The following is a 19,878-nucleotide window of genomic DNA, read 5'->3' on the forward strand; positions in this document are numbered from 1 at the left end:
CAAGTCAGGCTATGAAAGAGAGACATTGTATGTCTCCACTTAACATATACCGACTATCTACATTCTGTGGTAGCGACTGAAAGACTGGAGAACGTAAAAGTATTAAAAATTATAATGGACACTAGAGATAAAGTGGAAAGAGAGCGTGGGAGGGGAAGAGCATAGGAAAATTTGGGGGGAAAATGGAGAGGTAAGACACTTGTGGGACACAGATAAGGTTTATTATCTGTTGATGAGAATATGTATGGTGGTCTCAACTGGGCTGGACTGAGGTGTTTATCATGCTGGGTAAAGTATCTTTGCAATCTGAAGGATGTATAATAATTTACTGTATGAATAATAAAAAAATAAATTAAAAAAGAATAAAAAATTATTAACAGCTCAGGAGGGCTGGCCTTGAAATCTCAGCTTCTTGGAATAATGACAAACATCATACTTTAGAGTAGAATGAGACTATAAGAGGGACTAGGGTCTCCTTCTTGGAGCAAATCCATCTTTGTAGAGCTTATTCTTGCACTGTGAGCCAGACTTGTTTCCCATATAACTCAGCTTCTAGGGGATGGAAGCCAGTGTTTCCAAGGTCCTGGGGGTGAGTTGGGTGAGCATGAAACCAGATCTATGACATTCTGGAGAGGAGAATCAGTGTTCAACACCCTGACGTATAAAGCAAACAACTACAATTTTTAAAAATTTGCTATAGGTCTCATGTGCTCACCAGAGAGAGAGAAATAGAAATAGAAAGTGAGAAAGTAACTGCCAGGTCTGATTCTCAAACTGCGGTTGGATATGTGGGAGTCTAAGTGCTGTAACAATCATGCTACCTGCTAGCCCCAAAGGTTGTATTTTTTAAAGCTATTAAACCATTATATTTTGTATGTAAGTGTCCTAAATGTGGAAAGCACTGCACTGAATACTACAGAAGAGAAACTCGAAGTCATGGGTGTACTTTTTTCCAAATTTATTTTAAAATGTTCAAACAATATAAAAAAACAGTTGAAAGAGTTGTACAATGTACTCATGTGTCCATTATCTAGATTCTACAATCAATGATTGGCTGTTTTTTTTTTGTTTGTTTCTTTTTTTGGAGAGGTTTTTGCTATAGGGCGTGTGCGCTTGCCAGACAGACAGAGAGAGACAGAGAGACAGAAAGCGAGAAATCACCCCCCAGGGGGTATGGCCGTACTGCAATCCATTCTCCTCTTAAGATCTTGGGCACGCACGCACACGCGCCCGGCGTGAGTTTAAGCCACCGGGTCCGGAACTTGAACCATGGTCGACTATGTGGGAGTCCAGCGACATAGCCATTATGCTAACTGCTGGACCCTCTTTTTTTGATAGAGATTTTTGCTATACGGCATGTGCACTCTCTGGAAAGACACAGACAGACAGAAAGTGAGAAATCACTCCCCCAGGGGGTATGGCCGTACTGCAATCCATTCTCCTCTTAAGATCTTGGGCACGCACGCACATGTGCCCAGTGTGAGTTTTAGGTGGCCAGGTCTAGGACTTGAACCTTAGTCGACTAGTGATGCAACCATTACACTATCTGCTGGTCCCTAACTAGCTAATTTTACTCTCACATATCCACCAATCACTAACTGAGGTTTGGCATTTATACTCACCTGTAACAAACTTCTATCAACATAGACCATAATACCATCACCTCCAAAAGTTTCTTCATGCCCTTTCTCATCGATCTCTGCTCCTGTCCTCCCAGCAATCTCCCTCCCACACAACTACTATTCTAATATTTTTCCATAAAATTGAAGAATTTTAAAAGTTGAGTCAGTCCCATTGCCTAATGATTAAAGGAGCTAGATTGTACGTGGCTCACCATAGTTTGAGTCCTGGTCTTAGCAGCTTGAGAAACATACTGGGTCTGAGTGTGTGTGTGCCCCAAATTGTGATAAGAAAGGAAGGAGAAAGGATTGCAGCATGACCATTCCCATGGGTACAAGGGGGGAGTACTTTCTCCATCTTTTGTCTTTCTCTCCCTCCTTCATGTGCACATACATCCTATAGCAATTTAAAAGAAAAAATTTTAAAATTATTTAAAATTTTTGCAATTCTTATTTTTTCTTTGTTAAAGTTAGCATTCCTGGAAAATATTCTGTTTCCAAAATAAAATAAAGCCCACAAATAAGTGTTAAAAATTGAGTACCTAGAATCCCATTGTAACTTTTACTTAACTTTATTTAGTCTGCTAGGGCTGCCATAAAAAAAGACTGCAGATTGGATGGCTTAAACAACAGAAATTTATTTTCTTTCAGATTTGGAAACTAGAAGTTCAAGATCAAGGTGTCATTAGGGTTGGTTTCCGGTGAAGGAAGACTTTCTACCTGCTTTATAGATGGCCACCTTCTGACTGTTTACACAGAGGGAGAGGAAGCTCTATTATCTCCCCCCCGACACACACACACACACACACACACACACACACACACCTTTCTTAGGGTGCACACACTCACTGGAGAGAGAGAGAGAAGGAAAGTGAGAAATCGTTCCCTAAAAGGGATGGCCATGCTATAATCCCTTCTCCACTCCTTTCAGGATTTTGGCCATGCTCACACACGCATCTGGTATAAACCATGAAGGCAGCTGTGTGGGATCCGGCTGCCTTAACCACTGCACCGCCAGCTGGCCCATCTTCTTACAAGGACACCAGTTCTATTGGAGTAGGTGTCCCCCATTTAACCTTTACTACCTTCCTATCTCCAGTATAGTCACATTGGGGTTTAAGGGCTTCATGAATTTGGGGCAGACACAATTTAGTTGATAATCAGATATCTTTTTTTTTTTTTTTTAGAGGTTTTTGCTATAGGGCGCGGGCCCTTTCCAGATAGGGCGCGTGCACTTGCCAGACAGACAGAGACAGAGAGACAGAAAGTGAGAAATCACCCCCCCCAGGGGGGATGGCCATGCCGCAATCCCTTTTCCTCCTTTCTCCTCTCGGGATCTTGGGTGGGCATGCACAAGCGTCCTGCGTGAGTTTTAAGCCACCGGGTCTGGGACACGAACCATGGTTGACTACGTGGGAGTCCAGCGACATAGCCGTTACACTAACTGCTGGTCCCCTGATAATCAGATATCTACTAGCTGTCAGACACTTGGCAATATATGGGTATAAAATGACTTAAGCTGTGTAGGGATATTAAAATATATAAAACGTTGAAAATATGAATAATATGCAATAAGAGTTCAGAGATAAATAAGTCAATAGATGGTAATTGAGTTGGGCCTAAGGTGGACAGTACACCAGGGGTATTCTAAGCAAAAGCAATTGTGTATAGGCAACAGATTTTATGTATTTTGGGGAACGAGCAAATCAGTATTGAATTATAGGATTTACATGGGCACATTGAGATTACACAACAGATTGGGAAGAAATTGGAGAAAGCCTGAGTGCCAGGTGTGAGATTATGGAGTCATTTTTGAGCAGAGAAGGTGAGATCATGAAAGAAATGCTTTAAGAAGATTCATCACTACTGCCACCAACTTTGTTTAAGCCCTGTCGTTTTCAAAACCAGCTTTCAACAGGTCTATCTTCAGCCACTCTTTTCTCTAAACTGGTATAATAATCTTTAATCTAGTCTCTGTAAGATTGTGGTGTTAATGTATTATCTACTGAATTTTCGAATCAAAACCACACATCTCTCTCTTTTTTTAATGGATGGAGGACGTGTACCTTTCATTGTAGAAAGAAGACACTCTCTACACTGAATCATAGTCATGCAGCCATTCCTTCTCCATTTCTCTGTCATTTTGGGATTTGGGGCACACACACACACACACACACACACACACGCACCTGGTGTGTTTTTCAAGCCACCACCACAGATCTGAACCATGGTCAACCATGTGGGATCTGACCCCCTTAACCACTAGGCTGTAGAGTTGACCCACACACTTCTAATTTTTAGGTTCACTACTTAATGTGGCATAGAAAACATTTTAAAATCCAATCCCAAAATGCCTCTCTCTAATCCCCTCTTTTTTTTTTTTTTTCTTAAAGAAACAGGATTTTGCTGTGTTGTTTGACCTGGCCTTGTATTTATTCATAATCCTGCCTCAGCCTCTTTAGTAGTTGGGATTATAGGCCTGAACTATAATGGCTAGTGGATCATATCTCTTATCACTGCCCTTATTCATGCATGTTAGGCATGTTTCCTCACTCACCCCCCCCAACATACATTTGAACTCTGCTGTCCAGCCCATATTGGCCTACTTGCTTTTTCCTGAACACACCAAGATTTTTCCTGAGCACACTAACACATAGTCATTTCTGTGTCTTTTTCACTTGTTTCCATTCTGAAATCTCTTCTTGCTGACCCTGAGACCAAGTTCATCTATCACCTGGACAAAATCAACTAAGTATGCCTTCCCAAAATATTTTGCCTTGGTATTTCTATTAGGAATATTTGTCTGTTTATGCATAATTTATTTGAGTCATGGTAATTAGATATAGACTAAGATTATTTTCTAGCATCAGTCATAATTTCTTTTGTAACATCCCCAACTACTCTCTGTTCATGTCTCTGGGGGTGTTGGATGTCAGAAGACTAGCAGTTGTAGGCTAGTCTCTTCCTGGCTTGGGGAAGCATGGGGTGGACATTACTGTACAAATAGAATTTGAGGAACCACGTCTGTTGAAAAGAACATCATGGGGACCAGCAGATGGCATAATGGTTATGTTGTTGGACTCCCATGTAGTCCCTTGACCATGGTTCAAGGACCTGACAAAACTCAGTGGCAACTTAAAACTCATGCAGGGCACATGTGCGTGGCCATCTCCCCCCCCCGCCCCCCCCCCCCCGTTTTGTCAGTCTCAGAACTCCACCCTAAAGCAAAAATCTCAAAAAAAAAAAAAAAAAAAAGTAAAGAACATCATGTGAACATGTGAATGGGAATCTACCTCTGGGTACTCTCAGGCAGGGAAGAGAGGAAAGGTTAAGGAATCTCTCAATCACTCTTTTGTTTTAAAGGACTTTGTACTTTAGTCATGTACTAGCCCTTTCCCACCCTCCATATACCCTAGAAACCGCCCAACATAGTGAAAGGAATTTACTGAGGTTTAATTTTAGGAGTAGAATAGAATATATCTGTAGGGGCAATAGAAGTTTTCTTACCCCTCCCTACTACTAAGTGCGAGCACTCCTTCACTACTGAAACTGCTTTCCAAAGGCAGACATTTTAACCTCATAATTAGAGATAAGGACATAAAATGTGATTTGAAGAGATATACCTGAATGATTTTAAAGGATCAGCCTAAAATTAGATTCATGATACGTATATTAGAATTTCTTCTTGTTTTGAGAGGATGAAAGATAGGAGAAATTGGAGGCAGTACAGAATTTGGAGAGTTATATTTTGCTATGATTTAGTATTAGAAGTTGATTGGGGGCCAACTGGTGGTATGGTGGTTAAGGTGGCTAGATCCCACCTAGCCACCTGTATGGTTCATTTCCTGAGCCCAGTGGTTTAAAAAACATGCTGGGCACATGTGCATGTGTACCCAAAATCCTGAGAGGAGAATGGAGGAGAAAGGACTGTGGCTGACCATCACCCATAGGGGGTGCTTTTCCACTTACCTCTCTATCTCATGAGAAAAAATAGTCAATTAGGGTCCCAAGTCCTGTACCAGTTATAACCTTCAGAGAACTGCTGACCTGTGTGATTCTGTGTTATCTCTGTGGACATGTGTTATAGTTTATTGTGTATGACATCTATTCATGAGTGTGTTCTATATATTGGTGTGTGTGTGAGAGAGAGAGAGAGTGTGAGGGAGAAAGGGAGAGAATGCCACTGGGCTAGGCATCAGATAGGTAGTCAATATTTCCTTCTGAATGATGAACTTGCTTTAAAGGCAGCTCTTCTGTTCCTTTGTTCACCTGCATTTACTCTCAGCCTGTGAGGACTGCCCAAACTTTTTTGTAGACCTTTTTTGGAGTTTCATTAAGAGGTCTGGCACTTTCTCCATGTAAAGAGATGCAAGCCTGGTGAGGTGGTTTATTGTTTTCTTTCCCACTTTCCAATTTGGAAAGAAACCTCTTCCTGTATCTTATTTCCTTTGTTCCCTTCTCTTTAGCTTTTCTGTGACATTTAAAAATAGCTTACAGTTCTCAACTGTCCCTGAACAAATTAGTAATTGTCATTATATTTTCTGGAATACAGCACTGTTCAATAAAATTTTCTGTAGTGGTGGAAATGTTCTACGTTTACACTGTCTTAATATGGTGGCCACTAGTGATATGTGGTGCTTGAGCACTTGAAATGTAGCTAGTTGCAAATGTTGATTTCTATCCATATGAATCTTGACTTCTTAGTAACAGTAACATAGTTGACTAGTCTCTCTTAAGCTTTCCTTCTTTTAAATTGCCAGAGGGTACATGCACTTGCCAGAGAGGTAAAAACAACTCCCAGTTGGAAGTGATGATGCTGCAGTCACTTCTCATTTTATTCATCCTGTTGAGATTTTAAGTGCATGTACACATGCACTTGGTGTGTTTTTCTAGCCTCTGGGGCCAGGATTTGAACCACAGTCAGCCATGTGGGATCTAACTCCCTTAACCACTGAGCGGTGGGACTAGCCCTAAACCTTTCTTCTTCTGACTTCTGTGACATCATAAACTTTTCCCTTACTTTTAGATGCAGAAATTCTTTCTTGATCACTGGCCCCCATCACTTCCTACAGGCTCCCTCGTTGATCTCTTCTGGTCTTATGGTTTTAAATAAAATAAGTTTATAAATGTAGTTCTAGCCTTGATCAATGTCAGACAGGTGTGTTCAACTTCCTTCTCCACTTTCTACTCAGATATTTAATAGGCAGTTCAAACTTAAGTCTAAAACTTAAGTCTATTTTAATCAGGTAGAGACCTCATGTGCATGAATAAGAGACAGGGGAGGGAAGCATCCTTGACATGGTCTTATCATCCTCCAGTTTCCTTTTCCCAGCACTCTGACTACTCAGGATCCTGGGTATATGCATCAGTCATGTTTTCAGGTTAACCGCAGCATCTGAAATTGTACTCTGCCATGTGGCTTCTAGCTTTGCAGTTCAGTTTACTACTGACTGTGCCATAGGCTGGACCCAGAGCTTTTCTTTTAAAAAAAAAACCACTTGGGGCAGGATCAGTAGATGGCATAATGGTTGTCACTACAACTCTCACATAGTTAACCAAGGTTAGCGCCCTGGACCCGTTGGTTTAAAATTCACACCGGGCACATTTTCATGTTGCGAGGACTGGGATACAAACTGTGGTAGGGCACATGGAATCCAGTTCCCCTAACACTAGTCTACAGGCGGCCCAGGATATTTTGTTGATTGTGCTTTAGGGATCAAATTAAAAAAAAAAAAATGATTGCGCAGATCTATTTTCTTCTAGCAGTTTTCTTCTAGTAGTTTCTAGGTCTCACATTTAATTCTTTAATTCATTTTGAGTTGATTTCTATATATGGTGTAAGATAAGGGTCCAGCGTTTTATTATTTTGGATATGGGTCCAGTTCTCCCAACATTATGAATTGAAAGAGACTATTCTTTTTCTATGTTATTCCTTGCAACTTGTGTTGAATGTCAGTTAACTGTAGATGTATGGTTTTGTTTCTGCACTCTTTCTGCAGAGCAGAATCCTTAATCAGTCGTCTGTATTGTCCTCTGTCTGGTACCCTGACCTTCCTAATACCACTTCTTCTTTATTCACTCCTGTTCTACTTGCTCTTTGTTCATTTTTCAAATATCCCTTAACCTCTGAGCAATGGGACCAGCCCTAAAACTTTCTTCTGACTTCTGTGACATCACAGACTTTTTCCTCTGCTTTTAGATGCAAGAGTTCTTTCTTCGTCGTTGGCCCCCTACACTTCCTTCAAGCTTCCTCATTGATCGCGTCTGGTCTTGTGGTTTTAAATAAAATCAGTTTATTAGTGTAGTTCTAGCCCTGGTCTTTCCTCATGATTTTTTACTTATTTCCTCAGATATTGCCATAGTTTGTTCATTCACATCATTCAGAGTCCAACTCAAATGGTATATCTTCAGATTGATCGCATCTGGTCTTGTGGTTTTAAATAAAATCAATTAGTGTAGTTCTAGCCCTGGTCTTTCCTCATGATTTTTTACTTATTTCCTCAGATAGTGCCATAGTTTGTTCATTCACATCATTCAGAGTCCAACTCAAATGGTATATCTTCAGGGAGGCTTTTCTTGAGCATCATCCCTTAAAGTACCCTCTAGGCCCCACTCAGTCACTCTTCAGCCTTTTACCTTAGTTTTCTGGTTACGGTACTTTTCAGTATTATATGGTTTATGGAGATACTTGTGTGTTGTCTCTTTCCCCTTTAGGAATTTTTCTCCGTAAGAGCAAGGACCTTTTCTGTTTTACTCACCGCTGTAGCCCTGCTATTTAAAATGGTGCCTGACACATGCTAGACATCTGTAATTGTTTTTTGAATGTATAGTGAGTTAATAAATGAATAGACTCTGTGGTACTCTAGTTGCTGCATTATTTAAAGAAGAAAGATTGCGAAGGGCTTTAGTAGTCAAGGAGAACATTATCCAAAAGCTATAACTTAAGCCACAGCCTCCAGAGATCAGTAAAATTTAGATAGGCAAAGAGAAGGTTTTGAAAGAGATTATAAAGGAGGCTTAAAAAAAATAGGTAAGCTGTAGGAGAGAAAGTTGGCAAAATGGGTCCCTGTTTTTTGACTCCCTGAAAAATGGAGTACAAATTCCACTATTTGTTTGGAATTTACCACTTAGAGGTGTATTTTCTCCACTCTTTAACAACATTTAAAATGATTGTCCAATTAGTATGTTGAGATTATCCTCTGAGAATTCCAGTTTACAGGGAACACTATCAGTAAAAGTGAATACAAGAAGAGGAGATAAGATAAAGAACTTGGTTTTAGATCTGACATTTGCCTGTGTTTTGTTAGTCTAAAGCTGGGCCTTCTACCTGTTGTTTTCCTTCTAGATTGAGATCTAGAAAAAGCCATTAGTTAAAGAACAATAGAACCGAATCTAGCCTACAGACTTAGATGAAATAGCCTACAGACGTAGATTAAATTATTGTTATTATTGGAAACTACCTAAATGCTCACTAATGGGAAAGTGGTCAAGTTAGTTAGGGTACCTCTACAGGATAGAATTAAAAATGTCTTCAGGGCATTCTTAATAACAAGAGCAAAATGCTCATGGAATCATGTCATAATCATGACATTGAGATATTAACAATACAAAGTATCTCAGTTTTATGAAAACATTCATTGATGTATGTAGAAGAAAAGTAAAAGAACATGTTGAAATATTGATAATGGTTAAATATGGATGATTTTTATTTATTTAAAAAATGTTAAGAATTATTTTTATTGACTTTATTTATTTATTTATTTATTTATTTATTTTAATTTGACCAGAAACGGACAGAATGAGAGAAGGAGGGAAAGTGAGAAAGCAAGCTGCCAAGTCTGGGACTCAAACCACAGTCAACCATGTGGGAGTCCATTGCCTTTAACTACCATGCCAACTGCCGGCCCTGGATGATTTTTATTTTAATAAATAGATGAAAAAAGAAATGAAGGAGTTGGTTTCATTTGTGAATTTAAGTTTGACAAAGGAAAGAAGTAGGATGGTATATTGAGGGAGATAGAGAACCAAAGTTGCTTTTAATACATGTCACTATGAATATTAACTTGGATATTTTCTATAATAAATATGTTCCAATATACAATTCTACTTTCAGTGTTTTTTTTTGGGGGGGGGGGGGATGTTTTGTGTATTTTTTTTTTCTTTTTTTTTTTTTTGTGAATGTAAGAAACAGAAATAGAGAAGGGTATACTGCTAGAAACTTCTTAGAGATTATGTTAACTGCAGAGAGAATGAAGCTTATTCATAGTCTTTGGTGACAAGTGAAAAGTGCCCTGGTCAAAATGTGGGGAGGTCATTTTCATCAGTTTTTCTAAGTTCCCTGTCCTTTTGATATTATTATTTATTTGGAGAGTTGGGGACTTTTTGAGGGGGAGATGATGCATGAGAGATGTGAGCTAGGACTACTAAGAAAAGGGTAAAACTGATTCCTACTTGTTTTTTGAAGAGAGCCATAGAGATTTGATTTCTTTACTAGCAGCTTGTTTTCTCAGAAAAATAATACATGACTATAGGAAAAAAAAAACCTAAAAGCCTTAACGAATATAAATTAATTACTGCAAGTTTAACTGCTACTACTAATTGTATATCTTGTATATCTTCCCGGAAGTTTTCTGTCTAGCACCACATTTTACAATGATAGTTAAGAAGGAAATATAGCAAGTGGCTGTACTAATTGTTGGGGAGAATCTGTGGTAATAAAGTTCAGCAGAACGTTTTATTGGCTGTGTGCTAGAGATGGAAAGGGTACATACTGTTTGCTAAGCACTATGCCAGCAAATAGGATTCAGACATGAATAAGACAGTCTTAACCCTTAAGATGATTACAGCTGAGCCAGAGACAGTGTTGGTATTCTCTGTTAGAATCTACCTGTCATCCTCATAATAAAGATTTTCTTATGTTGTACTGTATTTGGCTTAGTTTCCTCACTCTTAAGTGGTTGTAAAATATCCAAGAGCAGGCCAGCTGGTGTTGTGGTGGTTAAGGCAGCTGGATTCCACATGACCAACTGTGTGGTTTAAGTCCTGGACCTGGCAGGTTGAGACACTTGCCGGGTATATGTGCATGTGTACCCAAAATCCTAAAAGGAAGAATAAATGGAGGAGAAGGAATTGCAGTGTGCCCATTCTCCATGCAGGTGCTTTCTCACTTTCTCTCTCTCCCCTTCTTTCTGTCTCCAGCAAGCATGCGCACCCTTTGGCAAACCTAAAAAAGAAAAAGAAAGAAAGAAAAAAATGCTAGAGTTTTATTTTTTGCTTTTTTTTTTTTTTTTGTTAATTTTTTCATTCAGATTATATTCTTTTATTTTAAATACATATAGGAATTACTCAAGGTGATGAGGACAATTGATGACAGAATAGTACATGAATTAAACACTACGGTTCCAACAGCTTCCTTTGCAGGGAAAATTGATGCCAGCCAAACCTGTAAACAACTTTATGAGTCTGTAAGTTTATCTTTTGAGTCTCTCTTTCTTGCTTTGTTAATAAGCCTTTCTTTTCAGGCAAAATAAGAAATCAGTTGACATATAACTAAGTTGTGAATAAAAGGAAGATATTTCCATGTTTCCTTGCCCACCCCTTAGAGTGTATATAAGTTTTGACCTTACATACATATTATTTTCTATAAGTTAAAGAAAATGTGAGATCTTATGCATATATCTGTGAAGAGATGGTTTGGAAGAATAGGAGCGTTTTTTTTTTCCCCTTTTGTCTCTGCATTTGCAAACATTTATTTAGTTAAGACCTTAATGCATGAAGGAATGAAGGGGAGTGCGAGTCAGTAAATATAACAGTTAACAAGAGCAAGGACTTGAAATGAATCAATTCCCAAGAAACCAGACATCTGAGGTAAGGAAGAATTAAAACTCTTCACACCTTTTATATCTTCTTTTTTTCCCCACCACTCATCAGGAAGGGCAATCGAAGCATTTGCAGTATAGAAAGAAGACAAGCCAGAGATAAACGGTCCTTTCCTGAGGCTTTGGTTTCTCAAGTGTGTATTTTTTATTGCCTCCCTTTCTTTCTCTTTTTCATTTCTAAAAGCAGAAGGAAATAGTGCTGTTCTTACATATTTTTCAGTTTATTTACTTGTATTCTTTCATTAACTTGGAAGCTAAAGTTCAGATGACACGCACTATTTCAAGCTGTACCACAGGTTACTGTTTGGATTCGTAGTAATGTGAAGAGGGTATTACTGAAAACCTGAAGTGTAATTCTTAAATACGAAAAAAGAATCAGTTTTGGATAAACTTACTCATATCAATTAAATTCAGAGTGTTAACTGCTGATGTTCTTGTTCTGCTTTTATATAAAAATGTATATTGATTGAACAGGTAAGTCTTGTACCTTGAGAAATTTTAAGGTTGTTGACTTTAATAACTAGATCCCATATTAGAGTAGTAGTATGAGTCTGAGTCCTAATTTATTCTGAGGCTATTTGACATTTTACTTAATTTCTCTGGGTATCTGTCTAAAGAACTAGAAATGTATGGTCACTTTAGCGATAACAGGAGACTCTTACCTCACTGCCCATATAGTCTCTGTAATTTATTCAGTTGTTTCCATTTGCCATCTTCCTATTAACCTAGAAGTTTATAGTGCAGTGATTAACATGGATTAAAGATCTATGTTAAATCCCACCTCTGCTACTTCCAAGCTGGGTGAGCTTGAACATGTTGTAAAATCTCTTCTTCAATTTCCTTGTTTGTAGAACAGTGTAATGATAGTACTTGGTTCATGGAGTTTGATTGTTGGAGGATAAAGTGAGTTCCTGTAAACTGCTTGTGTACTAAGTGTTTCACAGATAAATGTTTGCTGCTCCTGCTGTTATTATTTAGAATGCACTTTTGAACCAGGATGACCTTCCATATTACATTTGAAACCTTCCTATTTGGGGAATCATTGTGTACGTGTTTGGGTTTTTCTGTGTCTGCATCCTAGAGGGATCTAGAACACGAATATCATGTAAAAGATAATTTATCAATCACCTTTGTGCCGGGGATCTGGCCTATAGCAGAATGTCCTTGCTAGTCATTACCACTGAGTTCCCTTAGATATTGGATCAGTCAAGAAGTAGGACTCTGAAATATCCAAGTTGCCCATAGTCATCCTGATGTACTTTAGTTCCTAGTCCAACCTCCTTCTACAACTAATGAAGTAACATTTGCATTCTTTAATTATAAAGCTTCATAGGTGATGATCACTAAAATTATGAAGCACTGGTTTTAGAAATTCTGAATCTCAAAAGTATACTCATACTAAAAGTAAAATAATTTCAGTGGGATCCCATTATGAGAGTATATTCCCTTCAAGATAATGAAATTTTTTAGCTTTATATTGTTTCTTCCTAGATAAATGTAAAAACCAGTACTGTATAATAATAAGTCTATCAACTTGAAATAGTACTTTACAGATATAAATTTAGCGGTGTCATCAAAATTTGACTATGATCGTGGGAGTGTGTTTGGAACGTGACCATCATCCCTTGTGAATTAAGACAAAAAAGATAGGAAGTGTTGTGTCTGAGTTGTTACATTAAGATGGAGGTTCTTAAAAAGTTATTCTGCCAGACTACCTTACTTTCAATCAATACAATTGGTACAACCACTAACTAATGTGTGCTCTGTGCAGTTTTTCTTATCTATTCTTAATACTTGAAGGCTCTGTCTTATATAGGTAAATGTAGCATTCTTTGTTTTTGTTGTAACTACAATGTTTAGGTCATGAATTCACTTGTAGGTAACACTAGACTGAAGGAAAGAAAAAGGAGGAAGGACAGCGAGAAGTACCCCAGCAGATGAGCGAGTGGGCACAGGGTAGAGGAGTGCGTGGAGGGAGTAATGGGAAGGATCAGGGTGTGTAGGGTGAAGAAAGCAGGGGCACTGTGGGAAGAGAGGGGCAGGAAATACTGGGAACATACCAGGACTAAGACAGCCCCAGACATCCCCTGACGCCCCCGGAGGTGCTCCCTTTGACCCGCCTTTAGGTGTTTTAGCTGGATTCCACAGAAATTTCTCTCTGTAGATTCAATCGTTATAGAAAGTATCACATGTCTCTAGTCTCAAAATAAGATTTTGTTTGTCTTCAAAAGTAAAGAACAGTAAAATATGGTAAATTGATATGATTTATTTTCCTTTTTCATTCCTCTTCTAGTTGATGGCAGCTCATGCCAGTAGGGACAGAGTCATAAAAAATTGTATAGCCCAGACCTCAGCAGTAGTAAAAAGCCTCCGAGAAGAGAGAGAAAAGAATCTGGATGATTTAGCATTATTAAAGCAACTTAGAAAAGAGCAGACAAAGGTAAGTAGAACAGAATGTATATTTTTTAGGCAAATTTTTTTTCAACGTAGCCTTCAAAATAAAGGCAGTTTTTAATGTGAAAAATTCAGAGTAAAATATAGTTACAGTTTTTTTAAAAAGTAAATTCATGCTTATTTTTTTCTACGGGTTTATGTTATTTCATTTAAATATAAATTGGTAAATAAATGTGCATTTCATAAACAGATATAATATAGTGACTTTAGCTAAAATAATCATATTGATCATATTTTATTCCCATTCTTTTATTTGTTCCATTGTAAGACAGAGAAGCTGTGCTGCGCTGTGTGAAATACTTGATTCTTTGGGTCCAGGCCTCTAAGGTTAGAGACCCGCCCTGAGACACAGAATGAAACCACAAACATAAGTAGGAAAAGAGCAGTTTAATAGAAAAGTGATTATTAATAGAAAAGTACATCCCATACCTGAAAGGCAATGTGTGGGTAGCTGTCTGCACAATACTGCACTGGGAATGGGTTTATTATGGAGTCTTGTCATGAATATTTAGGAGGCGAGGTCTGTCATTATACCTGGCTCTTTTTTTTTTTTTTTTCCCTTTTTCCTTTTTTGTGGGCTTTTGGTTCCACCTGCATACTTCTTGGGTCAGGGAGTTTTTTTATTTGGTTGGGGAAGTCAGTACACATGTTATGTGTGGACTTTGAAGGTGTGAGCATGAGCATAGGGATGATTCTGCCTACATCAACTTATTGTCCTTAGTGGAAAGTAGGATGTTGACTAAGCATCCGAGAGAATTCCTGTGTGAATATGTGGGACAGTGGGAGAGAAGATGACAACCTTCTCTAGGTTCTTTAACAGTTTAAGCAATAAAAGTTGATAACCGCTCCTCTCAGTGCCAGGGATCTACCTGCAATTGCTGGTATTGTGATTGATGTGTTGTATGCCCCCTTTGTTGGCACTGGGACTCGCTGCTCATAACACCTAGAACATTTCCTAATGTTAAAGACAAAAGATTGATTCCAACTAACACCATATCAGAGGTCCTAGGAAAATCCCTTCTATATCTACTTTTTGAGGCTTATCTTATATTTCAGGAGACTCCTGAAGGTGTTGATAAAGCATATTGTGGGACAGGGCTGTTGAATCAGAAACTGAAAAATCACTGTTTGCAATTAAGGTAAACAGAATTCAGTGACTCTTGTTAATGGAGAGCAAAGTTCAAACTCTAAAGCACTGAGCATTTGGGAGTGATTGTGTCACATAATTTACTTAGCCCTCACATCTGCCCCTGTGCCTTTAGGGCTCAGAGAATCACCAGGGTGACCATTGCAAGGAGGGGTTTAGAAATCAGTGAGTTAGGTAAGGTTTGCTTTCAGCTAATGATGTTTAGGGCTAGAAGGTAACCATGAGTAGTACATATGCAAATGAGGAAATGTGATTTTTTTTTTATTTGCTATGAAGATTATAGAATCAGAGCTCTTATAGATGTCCCAGCTATACCTCTTCATTTTCTATATGAGGAAACTGAAACTCAGAGATAAGTAACTGTCATCCCACAAGTCACAAGCTAGTAAGTGGTAGAACTGGGACTTGAAACCATCTCTTCCTACTCTGGATTCAGTTTCTTTATATTCAATTGTAACTAGTAGCCATAAATTCTGCTTACTTTAGTGAATATGCTTTATTTACATTCCGAGATGCAAGTCTACAAATCTCCAGTTTTTTACCTGAATTTCTAATTCAGAAAAGTATGTTTGTGGAATATCATTGCTGCTGTCACCTGTGTTGAGACTGTTTGCCTGTTTAAGACCTGGAGCCTCAGAAACAATTTCAGAGGTGGCCATTGGTGGCACTGACAAAATTTTATTAGACATTGGCTGTAATGTTTGCATACCCTAAAACAGAAAAAAACTTGGATTTTTAAAAACTTAGATTTACTAAGGTAAATCCATCTACCTTAGTGACTTTGTAACTTTCGAAATTTATAGCTGAGTCTTTTCAGTCTATAAAATGCTATCAGTGCTTAATAACTACTTCTTTTCTTTGTTTTTGTTTGTTTGTTTTTCTTCAATAGCCAGAGGACATGTATGCTAGCCAGAGAGAAAGGGAGAAGGAGAAAGCACTCCCCCAGTAGGGCCTGGTCGTGTTTCAATCTGTTCTCCATTTCTTCATCCTGTTGGGATTTCAGGCACACATGCACATGCACCCAGGGTGTTTTTCAAGCCCTCAGGGCTGGGGCTTGAGCTGAGAGGTTAGCTAGGTGGGATCTGGCTTCATTAACTACTAGGCCACAAGAATGCTCCTTTTTTTTTTGAAAGAATTATTTTATTTAACTATATTTATTTATTTTAATTTAACCAGAAAGGGACAAAGAGAGAGAGAGAAAGAGAAAGGAAACCACCAAGTTTGTGACTAAAACCATGGTTAGCCATGTGGAAGTCCAGCACCTTTAACCACCACGCCACCTGCCGGCCCCAAGACTGGCTCCTTAATAACTTCATGTTTTCTTTTTTTGGTGTGGATTAGATTATACTACATACACAATACACACATAATGTTTATAAGAGCTAGCATATTATACAGTACAAAGTAACAGTTCCTTTCCTTTGTTGTTTGAGTCTCTGCCACTCCATATTTGTTGTCTTTACCATATCAACGAGTAGTTTCCATCTTTGATTTAAGTACAACTTTAGAGTGGGGTGTTGGGCCAACAGATGGCGTAATGGTTGTGTCATCAAACTACCACGTCATAGTCTGCTGTTCCAGACTGGCAGCTTTAAAAACTCACATTGGGAGACCAGCAGTTGGCAAATAGCTATGTCACTAGACTACCATGTAGTCAACCACTACCATGTAGTTGAGTCCCGGCCCTGGTGGCTTAAACTCATGGTGGGGGCGTGTCTGTGTGCATGCCCAAAATCCCAAGAGGAAAATGGAGGAGAAGGGATTGCAGTGTGGCCATCCCCTCAGGGTGTGATTTCTCGCTTTCTATCTTTTCTTTCTGGCTAGCACTCGCGCCCTATAGCAAAAACCTCTCCAAAACAAAACAAAACAAACTCACATTGGGGATGTGTGTGTGTATACACAAAATCCCAGGAGGAGAATGAAAGAGAAGGAATTGCTGGGTGGTCACCCCCACTGGTGGGTGATTTCTTACTTCTGTCTCTGTCTCTGTCCCTCCAGCAAGCGCATGCGCCATATAGCAAAAATCTCTCTTAAAAAAAAAAAATAGAGTAGGGTGTCTTGCAGAGAGGACTCATTCTCTGTGTCAGTGCCTTCTCTTTTTGAGCAATTCAATCTTTCAAAAATTTTCTTATGTATTCTAAAAATCTGCCTTCCTGTAATATGTAAATATTGCTCTTTGATATTCCTTCTGGAGCTATACAAGATAAATCTGAACTCCTCCTTCTTTTTTAAAGTTTTCTTTCTTCCATAAGCAAGAGAGACAGACATCATGTTCTTGATACCATGATCTACCCCCAAGCCGGAGCCAGTCCCAAATGATGAGCGTGAATGTACCCAGCATATTCTAGCAAGTCAGATTTGATCCTGGGACCTTAAATTCCCAGAAGGTACATGCACTTGTCAGAGAGAGAGAGAAAGCATCCCCTCCAATGGCCTAGTCATACCGTAGTCCCTTCTCCATTTCTCTCTCCTGTTGGAATTTTGGGCACGAACCAATATATGTCTAGTGTGGTTTTCAATCTTCCAGGACTCAAATTTGAACTATAGTTGGCCATGTTGGATCTAGTCCCCTTGGACCCTAAAACCCTTTCGACATGTAACCTGTTTAAATATTTGAAAGCAGTTATGAAGACTGTCTTAGTCACATGTTGTCACATCTTCAACTACAGTTGTTATTTCTTCAATAGTCAGTCCAGGCTTTGACAGAGTAGGGAAGATGTAATGATTTTTAGTCTGTATGACTGATTAAAATCTGAAAATGAGGTTGCTTTGATGGATTTCTTCAGCTTGTTACTACTCCACAGCACAGAACCAATTTCAGAAGTAACAGTCCTTCCACTCTTTCTGCGTCTGGCCCTGAATTGTTCCTAGGGAGCCATTGTATTAGTGCTAAGTTCCATTCTTACTAGAGTTGTGTGCAAACTTCTCAAACCTTCTTTCTGAAATGCTCATAATCGGTAAGGATTTTAGCCTAGGTGACAGACTCATGGTTGCCTTGGTCTTCTCTTGCCCTCCTCTGTTTTGCCTTTCTCTCTGACCTGATAAGACTAGGAGTCTGATGGGTCATGTCATCCGGGCCAGGCAGTGGAATTGGCTCATTTTCTGGAGCATTGTGTTTAGAAAACCATACTTTTTTTTTTTTTTTTTTTTAACTCTCATGGTACAGACCACTTCTGTGATCCCAAAATGTATGGAGATTTCTCCCCACTGGATTCTTGGCCTGTGCAGCATTCTTTCCTCCTGGGTAAGGGGCAGGACCCTCCTGGAATGAGAAAGGCTTGGATGATTCACGTTTCTGAGGTGAAAGGAGGGCAGGAGAAGGTCAACCTGCTCTTTCCTCAATATCTGAAGCTATTCTTAAGCTGTTTCAGGAAGCAGGGACAAAAGGGCAAATACTTACAAGCCAGCAACTGTGGATAAAAATCAAAACTTTTATCTTATATCATAATACCACATGGAACAATTAAGTTGGCAGTAATAAGGAAAGGCAGAAAAACAGCATTTTTAGCCTCAGACATCTTGTTATATGTTCAAAGTGGGGCAAACTCATATCTTTCTAGATCACGTGGGCTTTGTATCTGCTGCTTCTTCTCTGTTTTCTTCTAGTTTCTTCTTAATTCTTTATCTAAATCAGGTTGTTACTCCTTTTCCTTCATTTTATTTCGCTGTGCTGTCTCTGTAAATGTGTAGATATATGGTCAATTTGTAGAACTGGGATAGAATTGGGCTCAAAGATATATGAATGTACTTTATGTTAAGTCTTGCCAAATTGCCTTACATAGAAGTTGCAACAATTTATACTCCTACTAAAAGTAAGTATTAGTGTATTATTTCTACACCTTCACTAATACGAGGTTTATCTAGACTTAATTTTGTCATAGTCTTATTTAAGTTGCATTCTTTCTTTTCTTTTTCTATTTTTTTTTTTTTTTTTTAAGATTTTTGCTATAGGGCATGTGCGCTCGCCAGGAAGACAGAGAGAACAGAGACAGAAAGTGAGAAATCACCCCCAGAGGGGATGGCCATGCCGCAGTCCTTTCTCCTTTCTCCATTCTCCTCTCAGGATCTTGGGCATGCATGCACAAGTGACCAGCATGAGTTTAAACCCCCGAGTCTGGGACGTGAACTGTGATTGGCTACATGGAAGTCCAGTGATACAGCCATTGTGCCAACTGCTCATCCTTTAATTTGCATTTCTTTATGCGATCGAGCATATTTAAATATGTTTATTGGCTATTTGTACATTTCCTGTGAACTGCCTGACCATCTTTTTAAGAAGTATTTTAAAATCTTATTAATTATTTTGTAAAGAATTATTTATCCATTACATTTATTATTTTTTAAAGAATTATTTAATTTTATTTGTTGTCATTATTTTATTTTTAAATTGACCAGAGAGAGAGATAAGGAAAGTGAGAAAGCAACCTGCCAGGTTCAGGACTCAAACCATGGTCAGCCATGTGGGAGTCCAGATGCCTTAACCACCATGCCACCTGCTGGCCCCACTTGTTATTATTACTATTATTATTATTATTATTATTATTTAAATTTGATCAGAGAGAGAGAAGGAAAGTGAGAAAGCAAGCTGCTGGGTCTGGGACTAGAACTCTTGTTGGCCATGTGGAAGTCAAGTACCTTTACCACTATGCCACCTGCCAGCCCCATTATTATTTTTTTATTTCATTAGAGAGAGAGAGAGAGAGGGGAAGTGAGAAAGCAAGCTGCTAGGTCTGGGACTCATACTTTAGTTGGCCATGTGGGAATCCTGTGCCTTAATCAC

At 38.8% G+C, this 19,878-nt stretch overlaps 1 protein-coding gene across 6 annotated transcripts in view; it reads left to right on the plus strand.

Moving 5' to 3' along the window:
• The window catches only part of MIX23 (mitochondrial matrix import factor 23), a 37,452-nt gene that overhangs the window by 2,456 nt on the left and 15,118 nt on the right, over positions 1-19,878 (plus strand). The window contains exons 2-5 of one of the 6 annotated variants that reach the window (XM_027765902.1): positions 2,271-2,309; positions 10,958-11,083; positions 13,791-13,937; positions 15,008-15,109. In XM_027765902.1, the coding sequence (XP_027621703.1) occupies positions 2,271-2,309; positions 10,958-11,083; positions 13,791-13,937; positions 15,008-15,094 (399 nt within the window). In that variant the 3' untranslated portion in view covers positions 15,095-15,109. Of the gene's footprint in view, positions 1-2,270; positions 2,310-2,550; positions 2,676-10,957; positions 11,084-13,790; positions 13,938-14,219; positions 14,262-15,007; positions 15,110-19,878 lie in introns of those variants that run through there. The other 5 variants (XM_027765903.1, XM_027765905.1, XM_027765901.1 and 2 more) reach the window with 5 other exon arrangements.

The sequence above is a fragment of the Tupaia chinensis genome, unplaced genomic scaffold (assembly GCF_000334495.1).
Source record: "Tupaia chinensis unplaced genomic scaffold, TupChi_1.0 Scaffold139927_1, whole genome shotgun sequence".
In the NCBI taxonomy this organism is placed as follows: Eukaryota; Metazoa; Chordata; class Mammalia; order Scandentia; family Tupaiidae; genus Tupaia; species Tupaia belangeri.